Here is a 26730-nt window from a genome sequence, read left to right on the forward strand (position 1 = left end):
TACCATCTATAAATAAAAAAGAATCAATGGTAAAATTTCTAGCTAATTTCCCTCTCCCTCTTTCCCCCTTGGACTATTTGTTATCTTAGAAATACTTATCTGGGGAAAAAAAAAAGAGAAACATTAGCAGTTCCAGCCCCAGCCACACTCCTCCTCCTTGCCCCACAGACCAGCCCTCTTCTCCTCTCTTTCTTCTTCTCCCCTCTCATTGTGTGGGGAGAGACTGGTCCTTTGGATGTGTCTGGTTCCTCTTCTCCAGCTTGCTGCCGACATGGCCAGTCCCTTGACCCTGCGGAGTAGCGCCTTTAAAAAGTGGCTCCTTTTCTTTCCTGCCAAAGGAAGAGAAAGAGAGATGTTGTGAGACGCTGTGCTGCTCCCGCGGCAGTTTAGCCGCACATGGGCTGAGCTCCGAGGAGCTGCCATGTGTAAATCTCACAGGGAAGCATGTCTGCAACAAGGCTTTGGCAACTCAAGAGAAATTGGAGGTGGTTAAAGACCAGCTGGGCCCACGTCCCTTTGGCCAGAGCAGGGTTAGTCCTTCCAGGAGACTTCAAGGGCTTTGCACCAGCTCTGAGCTCTCCAAGAGATGGGCCCCACTGCTTCCCTTTAGGCTAAAGCTCCTACAGCTCACTGCAGCCCCCACACTCCTGAAACATTTCACATAATTTCCCCCAAGTAACACCCCTTGTATCAGTGTGAACACTTCCTCCTGGGGCAGATACCATTAACAGGACAGCTGGGTTCCCAGGTGTGCTTGCCTCTGCGCTGCCCCCACTGCCAGGGCAGCTCACAGCCCCTGACGTCCCCAGACTCCTGCCACATGGCTGGGGAGCACCCATCCAAACCAGTGTACTCAAAGAGCCTGGCTGTTTCACCATGCCCATTAAATCCTAATATCTTAAGGTAATTGAAATCTGCAGCCATCGCTGTTGTCTGGGGCCTGGCACTTCCAGCCCCTGGTGGGCTGCTGTCCGAGCAGAGCACTGGGGGTTAACTGCTGACCTCTGAGGGGCAGAGTTACACGAAATACAAAATACTTTTGCAGCACTGCCCCAGGAGTTCTGGGGCTGAGGACTGAGCTCAGCACAGCTCCGTGGCTTCCCGCAGCTTGTCTGGGGCAGCAGACACCTTCTCCGTGCAGCCTTGGCTCCTGAAACAATCACTGCGGGTTTCCCAGACAAAGTGCTGCTGGGGTGTGTTTACAGCGTGCACACTGGATGTTTGCTACTCTAAGGAAATCTCTAGCCTTTATTATCCATTAATTCTGTAGCATTTCTATTCTGTTTACTTACATAGCCTCGTTGCTTAAAGGCCTTAATTAAAATCCTCCGTATCACATCCCAGCTCTCTCGCCACCCTCCGGCTCCTGCCAGTTGTGTTTCGCAGCAATGACAGGCACAGACAAGTGGGCAGCCTCAGCCTGTCTGTCTGTCTGTCTGTCCATCTAACTGCTAAGGCCCTTTGCCTTGCAGCACTGTCAGGTCACACCGGAGCTGCAAAGGTGCCTCTGAGCTGGGCGCAGGAGCCAAGAAGCAGCTCCTGGCCCTGCCAGCGGCCCCCAATGCTGCTGGTTTTGTTCATTCACCCCTGCTGCTATGGCAGGAGGCAAGTGGAGAGGAGACATCCCTCCTAACTCGGAGGAGAGACTCCCTCCTAACCTCCTAATCTGAGCCTGCCGCAGCAGCTGGAGCCCCAAACCCGGCTGGTGCTCGGTGTTGTACAAACCAGCACGGAAGCAGAAACGCTTCAGTGAAGAGAGCTATGATGGAAACCAGGTTCCCCGATCTCTCCACCCCAAATCACTCGAGGAACTGGGCGCCTCTGAACCTTCCTGCCACTGCGACATATTGCTGCCTGCCTTCCCCCCACGCAGATGTGTTTGTCTGTGCTTCTGCTTTTATCTGCAGTAAGAGGTTTAAAAATGCATTTGAAAAGAATTGTAATAATATAGGGACCGATGGGGCACAAGGCTAAGGGGGCTTTGCTCCACCAGCCCTCCCCTCCCCCCTGCTGTCACAGCTGCCACCAGTTCAGCATCCGCTGCATCTCCACAGCTTGATCACCAACCTACGGCACAGTGGTATTTTGAAGAGATAAACACTGAGACAAAAATAAATAAATTAGGACCCTGGGAGGGAGACCTGAGAGGCACAGAGAAGTGAGAACAAGCGTTTTCTCTGGTGCTGTGTATAATTACATTGACAGATTCCTAGATGATGCTGGAGACCCAAAAGCGGCAGCAGCTGTGGACCAAACAGAGAATCCTGCAGAACATAGGGAGGCACGTCTGTCAGCCCATCCCCTGCCCTGGGGCTGCCCCTGTCACTGCTGACAGCCTGCCCGTGCCCCATGGAGGAGAAGCACCGTCTGGGCAGGGCTCACCCCTACAGAGGCACTGATTTCCCTGCGCCCACTTGGCCAGAGCACGAGAGCATCACTGCTGAACCTCCTTCCCAGAAAGGCAACCCAACCCGTCTCTTCTCTGCAAGAGAAGAAGCAACATAAAAACATGCAAAGAGGAGAAAAATGGGTCGTATACCTCCTTTTTCATCATCCAGGTAACACCAAAAAAGCAAACCTTAGTTAACCAGCGGCACTTACAGGTGGGATTTTTAGACACTGTCCTTTTTTAGCAGACATCCAAGCATTCACTGAATGGAAGCATCATGAGTGTCAAGCACCCTGTTCACACCAGGTTCTCGTGGCAGTGATTTTTGGATGCACAGCCAATTGACAGACAGTCATGATCAGATCGCAGCTCTGCTGCGAGCTCATCGCACATACAACAGTTAATCTTGCAGCCATGCAAACTGTTTTGCAAATTGAAATCTCAGAGGCATAGCAATTACAATACCAAATTTATACCACATCTCACAGTCAACTAATTGTACATCCAAAAAATCACCACTTGAATAATCTGAATACATTCACCTTTACTGCTAAAAAAAAAACCCACTACGTGCTTGATCTCAACATAATTTTGAGTTACAGAACCCATGGGAAAAAATGCCAACCTCTGATTTCAACAGCAAAATTGCTTCTCTCTAAATACAGCAGAAGCATAGCTCATATTGAGGCCTAGCATGTTGGTGTTTCCACTGATGCTTTTTTTTTTTTTTTTTTCTTCTTCTCCACATTCTGCAAAATGGGGATGTTGCTTGCTTTAGCTCCTCAGCCCATCAAGTCAAGCCCCAAAAATGTTTACACCAAATACACTTCCCATGTTCACCTCTAAAACAATTTTATCAGCATTTTTAATTGCTAGGAATACTTAAACCTTATAGGTTTTACAATGAATCAGCAGGCTGACAAACCAGGCTGATGTTTTAGATGAGCTGAGGTTTACGAAGCCACTGCCCTGGAGCAGGTGAGGACTCTCACAGCCCCCAAGCACACTTGTGCCCTTCTGGCATTTTGAGCTCTTTCACACACACGTTTCTTGACTTTAGTTCCAACCTGGTAAAGCATGTTGAGGTGGGGAACGACAGATTTTAATTAGGGACTTAGCAGCTAGCATATTAAAGGGGGCCAAAACAGAAGAAGACTGTGCTTAAACTGCAAAGGGAGGAGAAAACGAGGTTATTTGAGCCACGTGAGTGGGATCAAAAATGAATCATCAGGGCTGGGAAATGGCTAACCTCTGATCCCTGAAACCAAGAAATCTGGTTGCTGTCATGTATCTGCTGATCTAATTTTTACACGTTCCCCTCCATCCGGAGGAGCGGCGGTTCCGTTGCAGATGGGCAGCCATCTCAGCTAAACAATCAATGCCTGATTACTTCAAACGCTTCGCTCTCAGGGATGCACAATTAACCGGGCCGGTATTTGACACTGCAAGGAGAGCGCAGTATTTTCTGGGATTGTCTGACAAGTTTCAAACGTAAAAAACACAAATCAAATGGCCCAGCAGATAATGACAGCCAGTACCCTGGCAGTTAGATAATGTGCGTGCTCCAAAGCAAGGCCAATTAGAAGCTATAAAAACAAATTTACAATGTTAGAGCAAAGGTCAGAAATCCTCAGCCATTACCGCAGGCTTGAGTTTTTTTTTTCTTTGAGCAATCACCAGTGCCTATTTCCAGAAAGCAAGCACAGATACATGTTTGCCAGATGGCCACCCATACAGCAGATTATGATTTCTGGGCCATGCAAAGCCCACTGGCTTGGTGCATGGGGAATCCCAAAGCTACCTGGCAGTCTCACTGGGTCCATACTTTTCTGAATGCAAGGATTGCTCCACGCTGCTTATAGAGAAGGCGTCGTATTTGAGCCTGCTCCTCAGGAGAGTTTGCAGGTGTCTCTCCCCATGCCACTGAGGGGATCCTGCTACTTGTCCTCCATCCCTCTGTTCCTGCCCTCCCTCCCCAGCTCACCACAGCGAGGCACACCTTCCTCTCAAGGACACTGTGTGGAAGCAGGAATGATTCGCCTGTAACTGGGACCACATTTTCACACAGGGGAAGGAGAAGTAGTCACAATTAGAAGCACCGCACATGGCTCGGACCCAGCCATAGTTGTGTATCTTTACTGACCCTGGAGCAGAAAGCTGTAAAGAGGATGAGAAGAGGTTTCATCTTGTCCCCAGTCCTTCTATATTCTAAGGAGAATAATGCATTGCATTCACCTGATGAGATGCTAGCAGAAAATGACCGTCCTTTGAGATCAAATCAGACATATGACATTGGAATTAATATGCTATGTACACCAGACATTACCCAAGTCAACCCATCCAACATGTAGCAGCTCTCCGTGCTTTTGAAGTGGAGTGCACTGCCCCGCTCTTTGGAAACAGGGAGAGTCCACACAGGGGTGAGGCTTGAAATAACACACATGCTGTAAATCTGCTTACTGAGCCCTGGCTTCCTCAGAGCTGCAAGCCCAAGGAAGAAAGAGAAAAGCAGGTGGGTGCGTCTAGGCATATCTACATGAGGATACCCAGGAGAGCTAATCCAAATACATTTAGGGTGTAAACGTAAAGCTGATTAGTGAAACCACAGTAAGCTCCTATGTGGATATGCTCCTCCAGAGTTAAAGTAGCCATAATTCAATTCATTCATTTAGCTCATTTCCAAAAGTAAATTAAGGTAGAGAAAATTGAATTAAACAAGCTGACAGCACCTTCATTTTGAAAGGGATTGTTAACATGGACCCAGTCTACCTCATGCAGTAATGCAGATTATTTTCCCCTGCTGGGCAAGCATGCTGGCTCCCCAGGCCAGTCTTGAAGGCGTGTGTTTTTACACATCCTTTGTTCAGGGATGGTTTGAAAGCATAACCAAGCCCGAAGTGTATTTGGCTGTTTGCATGTGCTTTAGACTGCCTGTGCTTAAATCCAGGGTGAAATCCTTCCAGCCAGTGCTCCGGTCCCTAAGTGCTTGACAAGGTAATTGTTGTAATGGGGTGTTTTGGTGAGCCCTCTGCTGGAAGCTGGCCAAGCGCTGCAGATCTCCCCAAACTCTGCAAACGGATCCTTTTCATTGAACCCACGCAAATGTGTCACAGTTTAAAACCTGAAAGGCTTTCTGTAATGACAGCCACAAGTATCAAGAGTTGCATAAAACGTGCAGACGTGCGTGGGAGTGAGCTGACAGATTATAATTACCAATAGAGAAGGGGGAAAAAACAAAAATTAATTTTTGAGGCAAAACATATAATTTGCCTTTAAACCATAGTAGTGTTCCCGTTACTAATGCCATTTACAGCCCTGGAAATCAGATTGAAATTGTTTGACTCCTCAGCAGTTTTATTTGCTTTTTTTTTTTTTTTTTTTTTTTTTGCTTTGCTTCTTTTTTTTTTTTTTCCTTGTAAAGGTGCACCAGCCAACGTGGGAGGATAAAAAAGCAGGGCTTTTTTTAGACACTCATATGAGATTTGCACTGTTTGAACACGAAGGGAGCCAGGTAAGACAGTCTGCAGGCTTTGGCAGCGTTTCTGTGCTAGCTGGTAGGATCATGCATCATTGCAGGCCCAAACAGCCCTGACAGTGACACAGGGAAGGCTCTTAAATTCAGTCTGGTGCCACTTGTCTACTTCTCCATACAAAAGGGACAGTGCTATAGGGCACCCATTGACCATGAACTGGTAAAATCCCCAAGACAGGTTGCAGTCCTCCCTTGGAGCCAGGCTGGTGATGGAGGGTTTTTCAGCTGACTTTTTTCCTACCCTCACTTCATTTCCTCCTTTCTTTACAAATTATAAGTGGTTTTGCTGATCTTCCTCTGGAACAGCACTGGAGGAAGGGTAATAAACCATTTACTTTGCTGTGCCTGCACAATTCAAGAGGTGCTGCCAATAGCGTACACCCTCAGGCTGTAGTAGGGTGAAGTGCTGATACAAGTAGCCCGGGGAGGTGAAGAGCCTGTGTGCATCCTCCGTGGGCAAGAGAAATGGCCAGACCTGCTAATGTCTTCAGGATTGCTCTGGGGAACTTCTCTTTGAAGACCCAAGTCAGTTTTATTTTGAAATAAAATAAAATAAAATAAAATAAAATAAAATAAAATAAAATAAAATAAAATAAAATAAAATAAAATAAAATAAAATAAAATAAAATAAAATAAAATAAAATAAAATAAAATAAAATAAAATAAAATAGGAGACACCAAACTTGCTCTCAGCAGTAGTGGCTGAAACGTGCAGCTGAAGGCTGAGCTGCCTCCTTACCCATGTGTCGGAGCACATGTAGTCTGGGTGTCCCACACAGACGTTTCATTCATCCCTGCTTACTAACAGGGCTGGGAAGCCTACTTTCCTATACTAACACATGCCCATGCCCTGTCACCTGAGCCCAAGAGATGAACGCCTCAAAGATGGCCAGCCACATCTTCAGTATGAGAGAAGCAAAAGGAAAAGGTGCCTGATTTTCTTTTTTCCCACTTCCACAGAATTGCAACACTACTGTGCCCTGGAAGCTCAGGAGTATTGTGGATCTCAGTTGCACAGAGATCAAATTTGTTCTAGATCACTATTACCCTGACAAAACTCGTAATTCTTGCTAGGATCTCCACTTTTTTTTTTTTTTTCCCAATATATTTATAAGACTGCTTTCTCACTCAAAATGTTGGGGGAAAAGATGACAAGATAGCAGTTTAAGTTTGGAGGAAATGAGCTGGGGATGACAGTGAACAGAGTCCCTAGAGAATGACAAGAAGCAGCCATCTACATAAAGCAGGCAGGTGGCTTCACTCCCAGATCTCATCTCAGACGTGGCCAGGTCAAAGAAAGCACCGACAGATGCAAGTAAAACCTCAAAAATCCTGAAGGCATGTCTTTAAAGCATAGAGAGGATTTTTTTTTTTTTTCTGAAAGACAGCAAGGGGGGGACTGGGAAGAACATCCCAGACCCAGTGGGACAGAAGGAACCCCATGCAGCATGTGCCACAAAGCAGAAAATCCCTGGGATGGCATCAGCCTGAGCCTGCAAGACCACACAACCCCTGGAAACATCTCCTTTGTGTCAGACGGGGCTGAAAACATGAAAGACTGAGTTATCCCAGCAGAAGCACCTCCTTGTCAGACTGTGCCTGTCCATGGGAAGATGTTCCCCATCTCCACCCGACGTGGTGCAGATGATGGTTCCCATCACCTCTGAGGATGACAGGGCAGCCCCGTGGGCCTCTCTATCCAGGTGGGTACGCAGCTGTGAACTCATACATCATCATTAAAGCTGCAAAGTCAAGCAGCAAGAGGAGGAATTGCCAGAATAAAGGCTGTCAGAGCAATTTTAATTCAACCTCCTGGTGGATATGCCTTCTGATACAGTCTTTAATTACCTCATCACAGCCTACTTTTTCCTCAACAAGACTGCTGCTTCATTCAGGGCACGACGGACAGGCAGCAATTAATGAAGGGCCGGTCAATATTTTGTTCTGTCCTTTTTTTGTTCAGTGCGCTGCCCCAGGCATTATTTGCTGCATGCCATCAAATGCCTGCTCTTAGAATTATTAATCTTCTCCTGAACTTTTCTTACATGTGTATCAGTGCAGCAATTGAAAGTTTCCCATGTAGGAAGGAATTTCTTTTCCTACACCCCTAAAGGAAAACCCAGTGCAGAAATGAGTTGCAGAATATTCTGCTGGCAAGGTGAGGTTTTTCAGGGTACTGACATGATGTCTGTTCAAAGCCCAGCTCCCATAACCTCAGTCAGAGCTGTAAGCACTCAGTGTTTCTATAATTTGGACTCCAGTTGCCCAGAAAACCAGAAATATGGAGCTGGCAGCTCTAAGGGAAAAGAAAAGAAAAAAAAAAAAGTTGGTTAGAAAGGCAAGAGGAACTCTGCTGACGCTGCGCTGGAGCACGGCTCTGCTGCACAGTCAATGAGCCAGGAGTGAAAGAACAGAGCGATGCTGGTGTGGGCAAAGGCTTCAGGCAGTGTGCAAGGTGACTTGCATTTGCAAATTTTTGCATTGCAAAATTTCTGTTTTCCTACTTTAGCAGCTGTACTCTGCTTTTTCTTTATCTCATACAATTTTTTTTGTCTTTTACCAGACTACAGTGGAGGACGTTTTTTTGCTTCCAAACCAAGCAATGTTAACCTTTACCTGGGCACAAGTAGAGAGGTGTGTGCAGGACAGACTCAGCAAGAGAAAGAGCTGCCTGTGCCACTGATGGCATCAAAGGGAGGCCCAGTCAGATGCTTCCCAGTGAGTGCAGAGGGAGCAGAATTTGCTGGCTACTGAGCAGCATAAAGAAAACATTATAACAAGAGGAGAGGAAGGGCATGGACTTTCATTGCCACCTGGCAGCCCCTGTCGGCATTGTGCTCTCCTGCTCTGTGCCCACTTAACCCAACCTTGGGGAGATGTCTTTGTGCGCTGGGTGGACTTTCCTGAGCCTCTCTGAAGGCTTATCACTCTAGAAAACATTCAGCAGTTTCAGCAAGGCTTTTAATTCATTAGCTCACACATGAAAATATTCTAACCTTTCTGCCCTTCCTAGCTGAGTCATCGATGCTTTCCGATCTTGCAGCAGACACATCACCTTCAGGAAAATAGTGGCTTAGCATGCTGATAACAACGGACCTTATCTTCCTGAACTGGGCATTCGTTTAGGATCACAGGGTTTTGCAGGCCATGGGAAAACCCATGTGGCCACCAGGCTCCTGGGGAAGCTGAGGGAAGGCTAGAGGAAACTCAGCAAGAAGGGTCCTGGGAGAGGCTGGATGGACTGTGGTGGGAGGGAGGCCGCATGGCAGGATAGCTGTGGGCAGGGTGGGGGTGGAACAGACAGAAAAGATTGTCTGAGAAGTAATTGGTGATAAAATGCCCTTTAAGCATTTCATTTTGGTGTTTGGCTCTCTACGGAGTCAGCGTAGAGCCCAGAAGTCTCCTCAGGGCTCTGAGCTACTTGGGGACTTGAGGCTTACCCAGATGTTCCCTTGGTTGCAGAGGGAGCAGAAACCACTAAGGCAGGCCGTGGCCAGCATAAACTGCCCGTGTTCTCTATGCTCCACGATGGCTGTTGTCAGAGAGCCTGAGAGGTCTAAACTTTATGAAAAGGTGCCTGAATCCGAGCACTAGAAATATTTCCGGCAATTTTCAGGACCATCTCTTGCTTTCTATGCCTGAGTTTCCTTCTGTGATGACACCAACATACACACTTCCCTCTTTAAGATCCTTCAGTCAGATATGCTCTGGAAGCATTTCAGGTTGTTGTTATTTCCAGGGCTATCGTTATCACACATTTTGGCTGCACTAATTCCCTCAAACAGAAATCATTCTGCCTGTAGTAGGCTGGGACAAAGCAGCCAATTAGTTGTCCCTTACATGTTTATTAACTCTGCTCCTTCCTTTCAATGAGTATGTGGAATCTGGTAATGTTTTAATATATTTTCATAATCTGTGGGCACAACATGTCCTGTTTCAAGCTAATAACCATACCATATAATTAGTCCTGATTACACAGATATTTAGTATCAGTTTCCATATTCCAATCCCTTCCTAGTGCCACTGCCCAGCCAAGACATATTTAAAGCCACAGTCATCTCCCTCCTCTTCCCCAGCAGTTTGCAAGATTTTCTTTTGGACAGGTTTGCAGTTAACATGATAGCTTCAAAGGAAAATTTCATTTCATTGATGTACATTTTATATATATACAGGCTCTGATCAAATGTCAGGTGACAAAACCCAGGATACAAATAGAAGGCATTTGTCTCTTACAGGGAAAAGCCAGTATTTGAAAGCGATGAGGAAATTAACAACATGAATCTTTAAAGATCTATTCCTTAAACATCTGTTGGCTCTGGGCTGAACATTTACTGTATTTAGGATTTTACTGTGAGGTAGCACTCCCCAAACAAAAGATCCCTCACCCCATTAGATTCTGGTGGGGGAAGGAGAGAAATTTGCTCTGTTCAACCTGATTATAGATGTGTATCTTTCCCTGCTGGCGTGGCTGTCTCTATAGAGATGGACATGGATATTTGATGAGATTAAAATGCTTCAGTTACCACTGTCAGTGGTTCTTTAATTTAAAATGAAGAAAGCAAACAAACATTCCTTTTGATGAGGTAACTGAATGATGCTACAGAAAAGCACTTTGCTGTCAGGTGGTAATTAGGTTCAGTAATAGTCATGGGTTTTTAGCCTTGGAGGCTGTGGCCCCTGGGAGTCTGAAAGAAATGATACATTCAATTTCCGGAGGAAAGGAAGATGCTGGATGCTTTTCTCTGCTAACCCTGCAGGTCTCTGCAGATAAGAGCATTCAGAGCTGCAGCGCTGACAATCCTCCTTGAGCCAGCCTAAACTGTTGTGTCAAGATCACGAACAGAGAAAGGGAGATGGACCCAAAGTAGGGTGTTTAAACACCTAATGCAGTCAGGCTGGCTCTGACCACATATATAAGGAACTGCCAGAATGGCTGCACCGAAAGGATTTTTAAAGGCTGACGAAGGGTACTCCAGCAATTGCTTTATGGCCTGGGCTGATATTTGTAACATCCATCTTAGGCATCAATGGAAAATCTTCAGTAGGAAAGTATTCCTTTGTAAACAAGCAACTGCTCCCACAGCTACTTTCTTAAGGGGAAAAAAGAAGAGAAAAGAAGAAAGTGAATTTCAAGGCTCATCTGCATTCCTTGGTGAAGAGGAACAATTCAATTTGGAACTGGATTTTCCATTGTAAAGTATAAATTATATCTGGCTATGCTGTTAAGAGCTGAAATCCAAGGGAAACATTCCAATTGATCCAAATGCATTTAGCTGGAAATCTTGATACTGCAGGTGTAACTGCTCTGTTCTCAGAACAGAGACAAATTCTGAATATGGTGTTTCCCATGAAATAGGAGCTTTGGTTCTTTGCTCCTTTCTCCATGTTCTTATGACGCTTTATCTGTTCAAATAATGGTAGTTCTCAACCAACACTTTTAGTAGTTTTACCCCCGCTCCTTACACAAGGTAAGATGCTGAAAGAACACCATAATGAAGACCAGCAGCACTGCAGGGCAGTGCATTTCAAGCCCTTTCTTCACACCTTTGTGCATCGCTCACTGGTAGCCTTACTTCAGGTCCAAAAAGGACTTACTTTTGGACAAACAGCCACTAAACTGTCTGTAAAGCTGGATTAAGGACTGGTGAGGGGGAAACTTGAGGCAAAGGGTCCTGGTCACACCAGCAGAAGGAAACTGCCATCCAGCTGCCAACACTGCAGCAGGTCCAAGGCAAAGTGAAGAGCACTGCCTTCAGTGCAGGCTTGCCAGTAGTTTCCTGAAACACTGAAAAGTTTTCACTTCCAGAATTAAAACTTTTCAAAATAAAGCAAGTCTGATTCTCCTCTCACTGTTGGGAGATAAATGAAGGGTAAGTCCATTAAAGATACTGGTGTGAGATTGGTGTGTAGCAGACAGAATTCAGGAAAGATATTGATATCTCCAAAATCCCCTGAATATTTTTTTCAGGCATAAACCAGGTATCTTTCCTGATCATAAATGCTTTATTTCCGAATGGAATTTCAATAAAATAAGCACAGTTAGACTGGCACACTTATTATAAAGCCATAATGCAGCAGCACTGAAGTTTAGTCATGAAAGGTATTAAAAAAGCAGCCCCACTAAAGCAAGAGAAATTGCTTTTTGACCTACCGAGTTTTAGGAGTAGGTGCTAGCGGTCTTTCCACCAAGGAGTTCAGTCTGTAGTAGTCCAAGAACGTCCTAGCCACATTCCTTCCAAGCTTCATATCTGTAAGTTTTTAATTAAGGAGCATTTCTGGAAATAATTAAAAATAATAATAATAAAAAAGCAGAGTCTAGAGGTAAATTACTGCTATTTGACGCATGAGCAAGTTTTACATTAGCCATCCCACAGTGCTCAGACCTCAGGCAAAATGACTTACATAAGCAGATAAAGTGAGGGTCATCTTGTTTGCTTCTTGTTTTCAGAGGCAGATGCTATATAAAACCACAGACAAGAGGAAGCAATCTCCCTTTCTCCCAGTGCCTGGCTGCAGATCCCTGTGGCATTCGTGAGGTAATAGACAAGACCAAGGAGCATTCCAATTTCAGTGTTCAGGGAAAATAAATATCTAAAAATGTCTGGATACAGGCAGTATTTCTGTGCTTGTATCTAGGAAACAAGGTCAACGATGTCGTGGTATGAACCAGCCATGGACCAGTACACAAATTCAACACTGGGATTAAAGCTGTAGCCCTCCACCTTGAGCAGAGACCTCCCACACTGTCCTAGGAGAATCCACTCTACTTTAGTTGTGGTACATTCAGGACCTAAAATGGTGTTTTATCACTGAAATGGAAGGATGCCTTGGAGAGCTATACATTACCTTGAGGAGGTCGGCAGTAACACCGGGAGCTCTTCCCACCTCACTAGCCATGATTTCAGCTTTGTCTAACCCAAACCCAACACCACATTGATGCTACCCATAAAAACTGCTGCAGAGACCTTGCAGGCACCTGAACCTCCTGAAGACTCGTTTGCCTAAAAAGAAGCTCAATAATTCATGTTTGAATTGAAAAATAATTTGCTAGCCAATATATCTATGGGGCAAACCTCCTCTGCATGTGAAACATCAGCGCTAGACCTACCCGTTACAGAGTATCACCCGCTTATCCTCTACAGGGTGATGAGCAACTGGAAGAAATGCAATGGATGCCATTATCCACAGCTGTATTGTGGGGGCTGAGGACTCCCTCCATTGCTTATTTTGAACTGATGCCTACACAGACATTTTTTTTTTTTTACCCTGATGCTGCCCCAAACAGCTATTTCAGGGTTGTTGATGCAGAAGCTGAGGAGGGTACGTAACCTGGGGAATCTAAATACGCCTCTGGATCAGACACTGAGCAGTCCAAGGAAATAAACCGTTGCTGGGTTGTTTTGTGTGCATGTATGCATGTTCTGTTTCATCAATAGTTATCTGCTGATGTTTCCATTAGAGGAAAATTCCAGAAGTGCAGCATCCCAGGGGCTTCCAGCAGCGCCTGTGAAGATGCTAGCTTCTAAATGAAGCTTTTATTACCCGCCCACTTACATTAGACACATCAAAACAAGTGAGCATGAGACATCAGGTTCAGGCATCACTGTGAAATCTCTTTATCATTTATTTATTTATTTGTAGGGGAGGTCGAACTGACATGACTCAGTCTCTAGTTCTACCTCTGCAACCAAAGACTATTAGCCAGCCACCAGCTCTGCTGGTGCTGCAGTCAAGCCCTGATAAAGAGGTTGAGGATGACTCCTGACACCGATTTTCTCCCCAGTGATCCAGTCCCACTTCTCTAGTTTCCATTGCCATACCTGGGGATGGATATATGGATCCATCCCTTCTGTTTCAGGGTCTTCCTGGGTACATTAATTGCCATCCTAATACCATGAGTGCTGCGGGCATCTATATTCCTCTGCCCAGTGGCGCAGCACAGCCTAAACAACTGGTGTTCATGGCTGTTGTCTGCATGGACAGGGACAAGGGGTTGTGTGAAACGGCACCGGCTGCTGCAGCACCCAGAGAGCAGCAGCCTGCCAGCACCAACAGATGAGGATAACTGTACGCTCACAAAAGTTTAGAAAGTTGGAGACAGCTTCAAGTTTATCGGTTCCAGGGAGGGCACCATCGCTTTGAAAGTGTTTTGTGATTGTTACAGGAATTTGGGGATGGCTGGGGGTAGTTTGGTTTCTGCAGCTGTGAGCTCAAAGCAGCAGCAAAGGTTAAGAGTTCAAAGTCGTTTGAGAAAGCCAGAAAGAAGGGGAGAGGGCTGTCAAACATTTAAGGGATTGAGAAGACTAACATGGCTTGATCTTGTAGTTTCTTTCATTTACTCGGCACTTTAAAGACACAAAGTGGTAATTGGACTCAGTCAAGTCTCTAGGACATTTTGTCGGTGCCACTCTCAGAAGGCTCATCTGCCAGAACTGGCCCTGCTGCCCTTTTCTCTGTCTCCCTACATCACGTTTGTTCACATGGTGGGAAATGCCTGACCTGCTGTCCTGGGGGACGAAGCCCTGGGATGACAGTGGGTGCAGCTCAGGAAGTGGCTACATGAGCCCCTCCACGGTGCCTTACAACTCTGCTTCAGCCCTGACCTGGAGGAACCCAGTTCTATGCCTGAAATTAGATCCTGGGGAAAGCTTTTTAATGACAAGGACAGTTAACAACTGGCATAACCTGCCTAAGCACATCTTGAAATCTCCAGAGTTAAGGCCTTCAAGAACAGGTTAAACCCATAGCAGATAAAAAGGACTTAGGTCTAACTGGCTTTGCATGAAGTTAGGGAAAGGAAGTATAGAAGGGCCCCTAATGCCCCTCCAGCCCCATTTCCTTCAGTTCTCACCGTGTCCTGCAGCCCACACAGACCTCCTGTTTGCTAGGTTTATGAGGAAAGGCAAAGGCATGTTGCAGAGCATGGACACACCAGTAGACAGACCCTGGGGTGAAACTGCACACGCAAACCTGTGCCACCACATGTGGCTACTGCAAAGCCACGACACGGGAACAACTCGCAGTCAGTGCTGCTGGAGAGAGATTCAAAGCAGCATGGGATAAAAAATGTGCATGTTCTATTACTAGCCTCTCTAGCCATCCTACCCCCACCGCTCTGCCGGCCGCCTCCGCAAAGGATGAGCAGTTTCTGTCACAGAAGTCAGGCACCTGATACATAAAAACAGAAACAGCAATAACAGCCTCTCCCTGTGACTGCCTAGCCTGGGCGAGAAATGGCCTGACTCACTCAGACAGTGCGGGCAGCACGCGCCTGCACAAGTGACAGAGAAAAACAAATCAAAGCAATGACATTTGCATTTATTTCACATACACAGAAGACCCAGACTCCATTTTGCTTTGCTAAATATCACAAGCACATAAGTAACTGCAGCTACAACCAGAACCCACCTTTTCTGGGTAGTTGGTCTGGTTTGCTTTTTAATCATCTTTCTTCTGCAACCACTCATGCTGTGCTTTTGCTCACAGAAATGCTCTACATAACTTCAGCCACATTTGACAGAAGACCATTGCCCAGCTATTCCCATCACAGGACATCCCATGAGGCAGTAGAAATCCATCTGGGAGAGGCACAGTGGAAATAGCGGGGTGAATCTCCACCCCCACAGGCTGCCATGACTTCCTCCCCTCTCCTCTTCCTTCCTCCTCCATCTATTTGTTGTTTCACCATGCTCTGTATTTCTACCTGGAAGTGGAAACCGGCTTCCCCATGGCTGGTTTCCTTCCTGGAAATGCTGTGAGAACAGCATTAGCTCTTTGAATGGCATCAGCGCTTTTGGGGAGATTTCAGAACAGTCTGCTCATGCACAACGCTGCCAAATTTTGCAGATGCTAGGTGTCCTGGTTTCAGTTAGCACAGAATTAATTTTCTTCCTAGTAGCTGGTGGAATGCTGTGTTTTGGCTTAGAATGAGAAGAGTGCTGATAACACCCCGATGCTTTAATTGTTGCAGAGCAGTGCTTATACTAAGCCAAGGACATCTCAGCCTTTGCTCTGTCCTGCCAACGGGCAGGCTGGGGGGTGCAGTAAGAGCTGGGAGGGGACAGACCCAGGACAGGTGACCCAAACTAGCCAAAGGGGTATTCCATACCATCTGACGTCATGCTAAACAATATATAGGGGTGGCTAGCCGGGGGGAGGGGGCCGGACTGCTCGGGGTTAGGCTGGGCATCGGTCAGCGGGTGGTGAGCAATTGCATTGTGCATCACTTGTTTGTACATACTATTATTACTTTCGTATTATCACCATTGTATCATCATTATTATTATTATTATTATTATTTTCCTGTCTTATTAAACTGTCTTTATCTCAACTCACGGGCTTCACTTTCCATTTCTCTCCCCCGTCCCAGAGAGGGAGGGGGGAGGGTGAGCGAACGGCTGCGTGGTGTTTAGCTGCCAGCCGGGTTAAACCACGACAGTCTTTTTGGCGCCCAACGTGGGGCACGAAAGGTTGAGATAACGGCAGATCTGACCAGAGTGTGTTAAACTAAAATTGGTATAAGTATTAGACCTGCTTAATAGTCACTTGTCATAATGCTGATTGCTTTAATCTCAACTGTGCTGCGCCTGTTTTCCAAATTGAGTATTATAGCACGTTATTTTCCGTATGTGCTCTCTGTCATGTTGTTTATCCTCTCCGGGCCCTGGTTTCAGACCATTATGGTACTGTGTGTTGTATCAGTGGCTTATGAGATGATGAAATATCTGGCCATGACTCTAACCTGGTATTTGTACTCAGTAACATCTTCGATTCTATACTTTGGAAACTGTATTTTGGAAACTATTAGCAATTGTATCTGTTGCCTTTTTTCATTAGGGAGTCAATCTGTGGAGGGGAAAGGGGAAGATAATTTTTCTTACTTGATCACTCTCCCTTTCTCCTTCACCACCCCTGTACCCTCCTTGATCACTCTCCCTTCCTCCTTCACCACCCTCTTATCCTCCGAGTTTATTACAATAGCTCTCCAAGATATTGAATATCCTTGGGATACTCAGACCAGCATAGTCCTGTTGTTCTGCCTCCTGAATGCACTTCAGGTTCTGCTTAAAGTTAAACAACTACTTAGGAAGCTCATCCGGAGATCTGCCCGGAGGCAGTATAGTTGTGGGTGGCAGGGAGTATGGGAGGATATGGGCAGGCATCTAGACCAGTTGGCACCCCCAGTGTTTTGGAAATTCACCCCTGAACAAGTGCAAAATCCTCAAAAACTGGCAGAATGCTTGAATAAAAGGTGTCGCGATTCGGGAAGTTCCAAAGTAACACAAATCATTGTAACATGCTGGGGCCTGGCTTACGCCTATCGAGCTGCCATGGATACTGCTATCAACTTAGTGACAGACCCTGCGGCCACTCCAAGTCCCGTGACAGATCCAACGGCCACTGTGACCCCTACGGTGGACTCTGCAGCCGCTCCAGTCCCAGCTTCTGCAGATGCTCCAGTCCCAGCTTCTGCAGATGCTCCAGTCCCAGCTCCTGCAGCCACTCCAGTCCCAGCTCCTGCAGCCGCTCCAGTCCCAGCTCCTGCAGCCGCTCCAGTCCCAGTTCCTGAAGCCGCCCCAGTCCCAGCTCCTGAAGCCGCCCCAGTCCCAGTTCCTGCAGTCGCTCCAGTTCCAGCTCCGGCCGCTACTCCAGTCCCAGTTCCTGCAACTGCTCCAGTCCCAGCTCCTGAAGCTGCTCCAGCTCCAGCTCCTGAAGCCGCTCCAGCTCCAGCTCCTGCAGCTGCTCCAGTCCCAGTTCCTGCAGTCGCTCCAGTTCCAGCTCCGGCCGCTACTCCAGTCCCAGTTCCTGCAACTGCTCCAGTCCCAGCTCCTGAAGTCGCTCCAGCTCCAGCTCCTGAAGCCGCTCCAGCTCCAGCTCCTACTGCTGCTCCAGTCCCAGCTCCTGCAACTGCTCCAGCTCCAACTCCAGCTCCTGTAGCCGCTACAGCTCCGGTTCCTGCAACTGCTCCAGCTCCTGTAGCCGCTCCAGCTCCTGTGGCCGTGTCAGAGAAACGAGCTGTAGCAGTGCAAGTTGACCCTGCAGAGGGCATTCCAACCCCTGTGGCAGACCCTGTAACAAAGTCAGAGAAACGAGCAGTAGCAGTGCAAGCTGCCCCTGTAGAGAAGGTGAAAATATGGTATAGAAATTCAAGTCGTTTAGAACGCAGAGAGTCTTCTGCCAATCCAGGTAAGGCTTCTGCCAAAACTAAGTATAGAGATGACGAAGATGATGACGACGCTGGGCCGTCAAGGATTCAGGAGGAGGAAGATGAGGATGCCGAAAGAGCAACAGTAACTACCCGAAGCCTAAACGAGCGCGAGCTACGAGATGTGCGAAAAGATTTTGGTCGCTGTATAGGTGAGCAGCTTGTCACCTGGCTGCTCCGGTGCTGGGACTCTGGAGCCAATTGTGTGGAATTAGACGGCAGGGAAGCCAAGCGGCTGGGATCCCTTGCTCGAGACGCCGGCATTGACAAAGCAATTGCAGATGGAGCACGACCCACCAGCCTCTGGAGGCGTCTCCTCTCAGCTGTGAGGGAAAGGTATCCCTTCAAGGAAGATATTTTATGTCTACCAGGCAAGTGGACCACTATGGAGAAGGGAATCCAGTACCTGAGGGAATTAGCCGTACGGGAAGTGATTTATGAGGATCCAGACCTCAAACAAACATCCACAGATCCAGATGAAGTCAAGTGTACACGACCCATGTGGCGGAAGTTTGTACGGAGTGCACCATCATCATATGCCAGCTCATTGGCAATAATGGCCTGGAAAGAGGATGAGGAACCCACAGTGGGTGAAGCGGCTAAACAACTCCGGCAGTACGAAGAAAGTCTCTCCTCTTCCTTACAGGCCTGCGTCTCAGCTGTGGAGAAACTTTCTGAAAAGGTTCACCAACTTGAAGAGAATCTATTGTCCTCCCCACCTGAACCAACCAGTGCCCACCGACCAAAGGAGAACACTTGGGAGAAACTTTCTGAAAAGGTTCACCAACTTGAAGAGAGATTATTCTCCTTCGCACCTGTACAAAGCAGTGTCTCAGCTGTCAGGGGTAGGCGTTCACCCACACAAGGAAGACGATATGGTGGGTACTCACCCCGTGCCACCCTGTGGTTTTACTTACGAGACCATGGAGAGGACATGAGAAAGTGGGATGGAAAATCTACCGCGACCCTAGAGGCACGGGTACGTGAGTTGCAAAAGAAAACAATCAGGAAAAAGGGATTCTCCGAAAAGTTTGCTGCTCCAACTTCCAGCAGACAGTCCTTCAAACACAGAAACGAGGAAGATTCTGACCAGGATTAGGGGGGCCCTGCCTCCAGCCAGGGGGAGGAAAGGGACAATCGAGTTTATTGGACTGTGTGGATTCGATGGCCTGGCACATCACGCGCACAGAAGTATAAGGCTTTAGTAGACACCGGTGCACAATGTACTATAATGCCATCGAGCTATAAAGGACCAGAGCCCATCTATATTTGTGGAGTGACAGGGGGATCTCAGCAGTTGACTGTATTGGAGGCTGAAGTGAGTCTGACTGGGAATGAGTGGGAAAAGCACCGCATTGTGACTGGTCCGGATGCTCCATGTATCCTTGGCATAGACTATCTTAGAAGAGGATACTGCAAGGACCCAAAAGGGTTCCGGTGGGCTTTTGGTATTGCTGCCTTAGAGACAGAGGGCATTAAACAATTATCTACCTTGCCTGGTCTCTCAGAGGACCCCTCTGTTGTGGGGTTGCTGAGGGTCGAAGAACAGCAAGTGCCAATTGCTACCACAACTGTGCACCGGCGGCAATATCGCACCAACCGAGACTCCCTGATTCCCATCCATAAGCTAATTCGTCAATTGGAGAGCCAAGGAGTGATCAGCAAGACTCATTCACCTTTCAATAGTCCCATATGGCCAGTGCGAAAGTCTAATGGCGAGTGGAGACTAACAGTGGACTATCGCGGCCTGAACGAAGTCACGCCGCCACTGAGTGCTGCAGTGCCGGACATGCTGGAACTTCAGTATGAACTTGAATCGAAGGCAGCCAAGTGGTACGCCACAATTGATATCGCTAATGCATTTTTCTCCATCCCTCTAGCAGCAGAGTGCAGGCCACAATTTGCCTTCACTTGGAGGGGAGTCCAATATACTTGGAATAGGCTGCCCCAGGGGTGGAAACACAGCCCTACCATTTGCCATGGGCTGATCCAGTCTGCACTAGAGCAGGGGGAAGCTCCTGAACACCTGCAGTACATCGATGACATTATTGTGTGGGGTGACACAGCAGAGGAAGTTTTCGAGAAAGGGAAGAAAATAGTCCAAATCCTTCTGAAAGCCGGTTTTGCCATAAAACAAAATAAAGTCAAAGGACCTGCACGGGAGATCCAGTTTTTAGGAATAAAATGGCAAGATGGACGTCGTCAAATCCCAATGGATGTGATCAACAAAATAACAGCTATGTCTCCACCAACTAACAAAAAAGAAACACAGACTTTCCTAGGTGTTGTGGGGTTTTGGAGAATGCACATCCCAAATTACAGTCTGATTGTAAACCCACTCTACCAAGTAACTCGTAAGAAGAATGAGTTTGAATGGGGCCCTGAACAACGACAAGCCTTTGAACAAATCAAGCAGGAAATAGTCCATGCAGTAGCCCTTGGGCCAGTTCGAACAGGACCAGATGTAAAGAATGTGCTCTACACTGCAGCCGGGGAGAACGGCCCCACCTGGAGCCTCTGGCAGAAAGAACCTGGGGAAACTCGAGGTCGGCCTCTGGGGTTTTGGAGTCGGGGATACAGAGGATCTGAGGCCCGCTATACTCCAACTGAAAAGGAGATATTGGCAGCATATGAAGGAGTTCGATCTGCTTCGGAGGTGGTTGGTACTGAAGCGCAGCTCCTCCTAGCACCCCGATTACCGGTACTAGGCTGGATGTTCAAGGGAAGGGTCCCCTCTACGCATCATGCAACTGATGCTACATGGAGCAAGTGGGTTGCACTGATTACTCAGCGGGCTCGAATAGGAAACCCCAGTCGCCCAGGAATATTGGAAGTGATCATGGACTGGCCAGAAGGCAAATACTTTGGGATATCATCCGAGGAGGAGGTGGGTCGTGCTGAAGAAGCCCCACTGTACAACCAGTTGCCAGAGAATGAAAAGAAATATGCCCTGTTCACTGATGGGTCCTGTCGTATTGTGGGGAAGCATCGGAGATGGAAGGCTGCTGTATGGAGTCCTACGCGACGAGTTGCAGAAGCTGCTGAGGGAGAAGGTGAATCGAGTCAGTTTGCAGAAGTGAAAGCCATTCAGCTGGCTTTAGACATTGCTGAACGAGAAAAATGGCCAGTTCTCTATCTCTACACCGATTCATGGATGGTAGCAAATGCCCTGTGGGGATGGTTACAGCAATGGAAGCAAAACAACTGGCAGCGTAGGGGCAAACCTATCTGGGCTGCTGCATTGTGGCAAGATATTGCTGCTCGGGTAGAGAACCTGGCTGTGAAAGTACGCCACGTAGATGCTCATGTGCCCAAGAATCGGGCTACTGAAGAACATCAAAACAACCAGCAGGTGGATCAGGCTGCTAAGATTGAAGTAGCTCAGGTGGACCTGGATTGGCAGCATAAAGGTGAATTATTTATAGCCCGATGGGCCCATGACACCTCAGGCCATCAAGGTAGAGATGCAACATACAGATGGGCTCGTGATCGAGGGGTGGACTTGACCATGGACGCTATAGCACAGGTTATTCATGACTGTGAAACATGTGCTGCAATCAAGCAAGCCAAACGGTCAAAGCCTCTTTGGTATGGAGGACGATGGCTGAAATATAAATATGGAGAGGCCTGGCAGATTGATTACATCACACTCCCTCAAACTCGCAATGGCAAGCGCCACGTACTTACAATGGTGGAAGCAACCACCGGATGGCTGGAAACATATCCTGTGCCTCATGCTACCGCCCGGAACACCATCCTGGGCCTTGAAAAGCAAGTCCTATGGCGACATGGCACCCCAGAAAGAATAGAATCAGACAATGGGACTCACTTCCGAAACAACCTTATAGACACTTGGGCCAAAGAACATGGTATTGAATGGGTGTATCACATCCCCTATCATGCACCAGCCTCCGGGAAAGTTGAACGATACAATGGCCTGTTAAAGACTACCTTGAAAGCAATGGGCGCTGGGACGTTCAAAAACTGGGATACGCATTTGGCAAAGGCCACCTGGTTAGTCAATACTAGGGGATCTACCAACCGAGCTGGACCTGCCCAATCAAACCTGTTACGTACTGTAGATGGGGATAAAGTTCCTGTAGTGCATGTAAAAAATATGCTGGGTAAAACAGTCTGGGCTACTCCTGCCTCAGGAAAAGGCAAACCTATTCGTGGAATTGTTTTCGCTCAGGGACCTGGATATACTTGGTGGGTAATGCAAAAGAACGGAGAGGTCCGGTGTGTACCTCAAGGAGATTTAATACTGGGTGAGAATAGCCCATGAACTGAATTGCACCATGTTAAATAGTATATTATACTGTATATTATCACTACCATGATTACTATAGGTGACTAATTAGAATGTATGGAAAAGAGTGTAACCTGAGCATGACATAAATGGTATGGAATAAGGGGTGGATAGATGTCCTGGTTTCAGTTAGCACAGAATTAATTTTCTTCCTAGTAGCTGGTGGAATGCTGTGTTTTGGCTTAGAATGAGAAGAGTGCTGATAACACCCCGATGCTTTAATTGTTGCAGAGCAGTGCTTATACTAAGCCAAGGACATCTCAGCCTTTGCTCTGTCCTGCCAACGGGCAGGCTGGGGGGTGCAGTAAGAGCTGGGAGGGGACAGACCCAGGACAGGTGACCCAAACTAGCCAAAGGGGTATTCCATACCATCTGACGTCATGCTAAACAATATATAGGGGTGGCTAGCCGGGGGGAGGGGGCCGGACTGCTCGGGGTTAGGCTGGGCATCGGTCAGCGGGTGGTGAGCAATTGCATTGTGCATCACTTGTTTGTACATACTATTATTACTTTCGTATTATCACCATTGTATCATCATTATTATTATTATTATTATTATTTTCCTGTCTTATTAAACTGTCTTTATCTCAACTCACGGGCTTCACTTTCCATTTCTCTCCCCCGTCCCAGAGAGGGAGGGGGGAGGGTGAGCGAACGGCTGCGTGGTGTTTAGCTGCCAGCCGGGTTAAACCACGACACTAGGAAGTTCAGATAAGACAGGAATCACGTGGGGCTCTCTGCTAAATCCCCCACACTTATGGTCCTCACCACGTCTCACACCCTGAAGCTGCTGGCCCTGGCATGAAAACAGGACAGAGGAGGAGTGGGGATCTTGCAAGCCATTACTAGTTTTTGACTGAGAAGATTCACTGATCCTATTGTGAACAGTCTGCTTCAGCTGGAGGCTCCAGAAGCGAGCACACAGCCTTGTTCTGTTCGTGTGTGGAGGCAATAAAAATCTCAATTTGGAAACCAGTTAGCGGTACAAGTCATTAGGGGAGGTACTAAATGTTGCTGCTTTAATAGCTCACTGATCATTTAATAATGTCGCTGCTGCAGAGCATGGTGGCACCATTCACTCGCTTTTGTTTTGCTTTTTGAAATTCACGGTCATTCCACTTTCAAGTGAGTGGATTATCTCTCTTTTCCCCTCTTGCCAGACACTGCGAACTGCTTTAAATAATTAGAAAAAGGATGGCTCCTTCAAGTTTGCCATCTCATTTTCATAAGGTCCAGAGTCATTGCTTTGGAACAGGAAGAGAAGCTGTGGTGGTAGCGAGGATTTGACAAGGGCAGAACAGTTAGCAGCCCCCACTCATCTTTGATAAGTCCTGTGGGGTCCCTGCCAAGCAGATTGGATCTCTATTTTTGTGTCTCATCTAGAGGACAGCACCTCCATCAATTTGAAACACTGCGCTGGGTTATTAGTTTATGGAATTCGTCCAAGTTTACTCCTAAGCAGGATTTAAAACTGTGACCTTCCAATTCAGAGGCACCACTTACCAGACCCACACAAGTCTTTTGTTTCAAACAAATAGCTTTAAGTTCTATAGCTAGACAGGAGGGAAGAAGGAAAAAAAAAAAAAAAAAAAAGGGAAGGAAGAAAGAGGAAAGGAAAATGAGATGCAAAGAGAAAGAAAGATGAATCTTTTTAACAGCGCAAATTAAAAACCAGAAGAAGCTCTTTGTCTGACAAAACTGAATTCTACAGCAAATCTCAGTCCACCACCACAACAATCCTGTTATTTATGAAAAGAGGGTTATTTTGTGTGGGAGAGTCCCAGATGACTGTGGTCAGTGAGCATACTGTTAGCTTCATACAATCTCAAGAGAAATATGGATGAGGTTTTCTCGTCTGTTTATAACAGCTTCCATCAATGGATCAAACACCTTCCTGACATGAACAAGAGCTCTAATGGAAAATGGCATTACACGGCTTTAAACCGCAGTGCTATATTACCGTGCTATATTACACCCAGAACCAGTCCTCTATTTTAGCAGAGCTATTCTCGCCAGTCACTTACTTGTTCTGTTTCACAGGACTGCCACTGTCCTTTGACAAGTAAGAGATGCTGCCCATGTCACCTCTAATTGTGGGGGGACACTTCAGATGAAGCGTGACTGGGACAATGCAGAGACTTTGGTGGGGGGCTATTCTGTGGCTTTTCCTGATCACTTACCACAGTGCAAATCTGGGTGCTGACGACCATACACCCTTCCCCAGGACCATCAGTGCAGGAAAAAAGGTTCACGTGCTCCGGTATATCTGGTTACGTATTTCAAAATCATTAGCAAAGGAAGGAACTTCTAAAAGGGAATGTGGGAGCAGACAGGACTGACCCAGTCCTTCCTACCGACTTCTGCAGGAGCAGGGCCTGGGCAGGACAGCACTTAGAAAAAACAGGCTGTCAGCTTGCAGAGCCGTGAGGTGTCCGTGGGCATGCTTCCTGGGAGGGTCTGCCATGGTCAGTGAGGATGGGGCTCCTCATAGCTCCAGTGTGAGGCCCAGGCTGGATGTGGGAACTGCTGGTCACAGCCTCTTGTGGTAGGAGGCACGAGATCAGGCGACAGAATTGCAGCTGTCCCCCCTGGCCTTAAAATCTATCAATGTCCTGAATACAGCCAGCCTGGAAATGGCACAGGGACTTTCCCCAAGTCCTTTCGCACATTAGGAGAATATTTCCATTCCCAACAGCCTCTGATCCTGATCCAAGGCATGACCGGACAGCACAGATGCTTTTGGAAATGAAACATAATGGCAAAGACAAGTCTTCATTTTTATTCCTCTTGTGTGTTATCAAGGAAGGAGCCGGGCGGAAAGCCCCCTGGCTGACTATTTCAGGCTTTCAGGCCCTTTTCCTGAAATGCTTGATTGTGGTGGAAGAAATTACGAAGATGGAAGTTGCGCGCTCTTCTCCCTGAGTAATCAGAGGCCTGTAATTTTCCCTCCTCCTCTGAAAGGGGAGGACGAAGAACAGGTATCTTGGAGAGCGGGGTTTTATCTCTGCTGGAGGGAGTGTGCCGCAAGGACCGTGCCGTATTTCCCATGAACTCATTTCAATATCAGCTCTCGCATCTGTCCTTCTTGTGAACTCAACAGAAACAGGCAGATGCTGGTTAATGCCTGGGGTGAGGAACAGAGGGGTCTGCTGGTAGAGAAAGAAGTAGGTAGAAGGTGAAGTTGCTGGATGGGAGACACTGTCAGGAGAGAGTCAAGAGCCCCTGACCCCATGCCCATGATGGGGAGCAGAGGGAAACATGCTTGAATGCCTGGAGCCCCAGTTCTCCCTCTGCCACACCACAGCACCAGTGAAGAAGCCACCCAACTGAACCGAACACATTTGGCTGCTGATGAAAACCTCTGCACAAAACTGACCTGCAGAGCTGCCGCCACACGCGGCCAGAAAAGGGGAGCACTTAATTCACCGTGGGATTTAAGATATGCAGACAGGGCAGGAAAATCAGGCCACCCAGAGCAAGCACAGAAACAGAGAGATGTGAGATGTCTCAGACACTACCAGAGTAGCACTAGAAATGCAACACTGCCTGTTTTTACCTCTGAATCCACATGCCATTTATCCTGCACTATGAGCATCATTTTGCAGGGACATCTCTGCTGTTCCATTATCCTAATGCCATCTTCACATTGCTCTGTGCAAGTTACATTTTATTCATCTTACAGTCCCTCTACGCCACTGGGAGATGGAAATGGGCCCTCCTGTAAATGGTAATCTGGCCTAAGCTGTAAAATGAAAAAAGAAAATGGTTTATTTAATATCTTGGCAGCACTGACTCCTGATGAGATTATCTAAGGGGCAGAGGTCAGAGCTCACAGCTGAAAAGGAAAGTCTCAGAAAGGGTGAATTTCAGCACCAGTAGATTTTAATTCATGAAAATACCGCATCAGCATCACTCTCTATATTTATATACTTTAAAAATGATTTACCTAAAAAAAAAAAAAAAAGAAGTTATAACAGCTCCTGCTAAATTGTCCCAGAATGAATTTGATCCAGTATTTACTGGTCTCACATTACTATCTGAGGAATCTGTAGTCAGAGTATCAACAAAACATGAGGCTATGTCTCTTCTTGTGATGTTAACGTTTCTGTTATTTTGTGTTGTTTAATTCTGGTCACTTGCCAGATCTGGGAAGGAGCCCTTGCGGATTAGCTGACCTCAGCTCTTTACACAGTCAATGAAAATTACAGAGTTGATTCTCTCAGACACACTGAAAAGGGATAAGGGGAAAGGAAGCAATTTCCAAGTGAAAATACAGCATTCACAATCTTCTCAGA

At 47.0% G+C, this 26730-nt stretch overlaps 1 protein-coding gene across 1 annotated transcript in view; it reads right to left on the reverse strand.

The window, feature by feature from the left end:
* Window positions 1-205: 205 nt before the first annotated feature.
* The window catches only part of AGBL4 (AGBL carboxypeptidase 4), a gene marked incomplete at both ends in the record, with an annotated part of 937634 nt that continues 911109 nt past the window's right edge, over window positions 206-26730 (reverse strand). The window contains 2 exons of the mRNA XM_082766598.1: window positions 206-329; window positions 12073-12169. Coding sequence (XP_082622724.1) covers window positions 206-329; window positions 12073-12169 — 221 coding nt within the window. The remainder of the gene's footprint in view (window positions 330-12072; window positions 12170-26730) is intronic.

Source organism: Aythya marila (assembly GCF_965140915.1).
Source record: "Aythya marila genome assembly, chromosome: 8".
NCBI lineage: Eukaryota > Metazoa > Chordata > Aves > Anseriformes > Anatidae > Aythya > Aythya marila.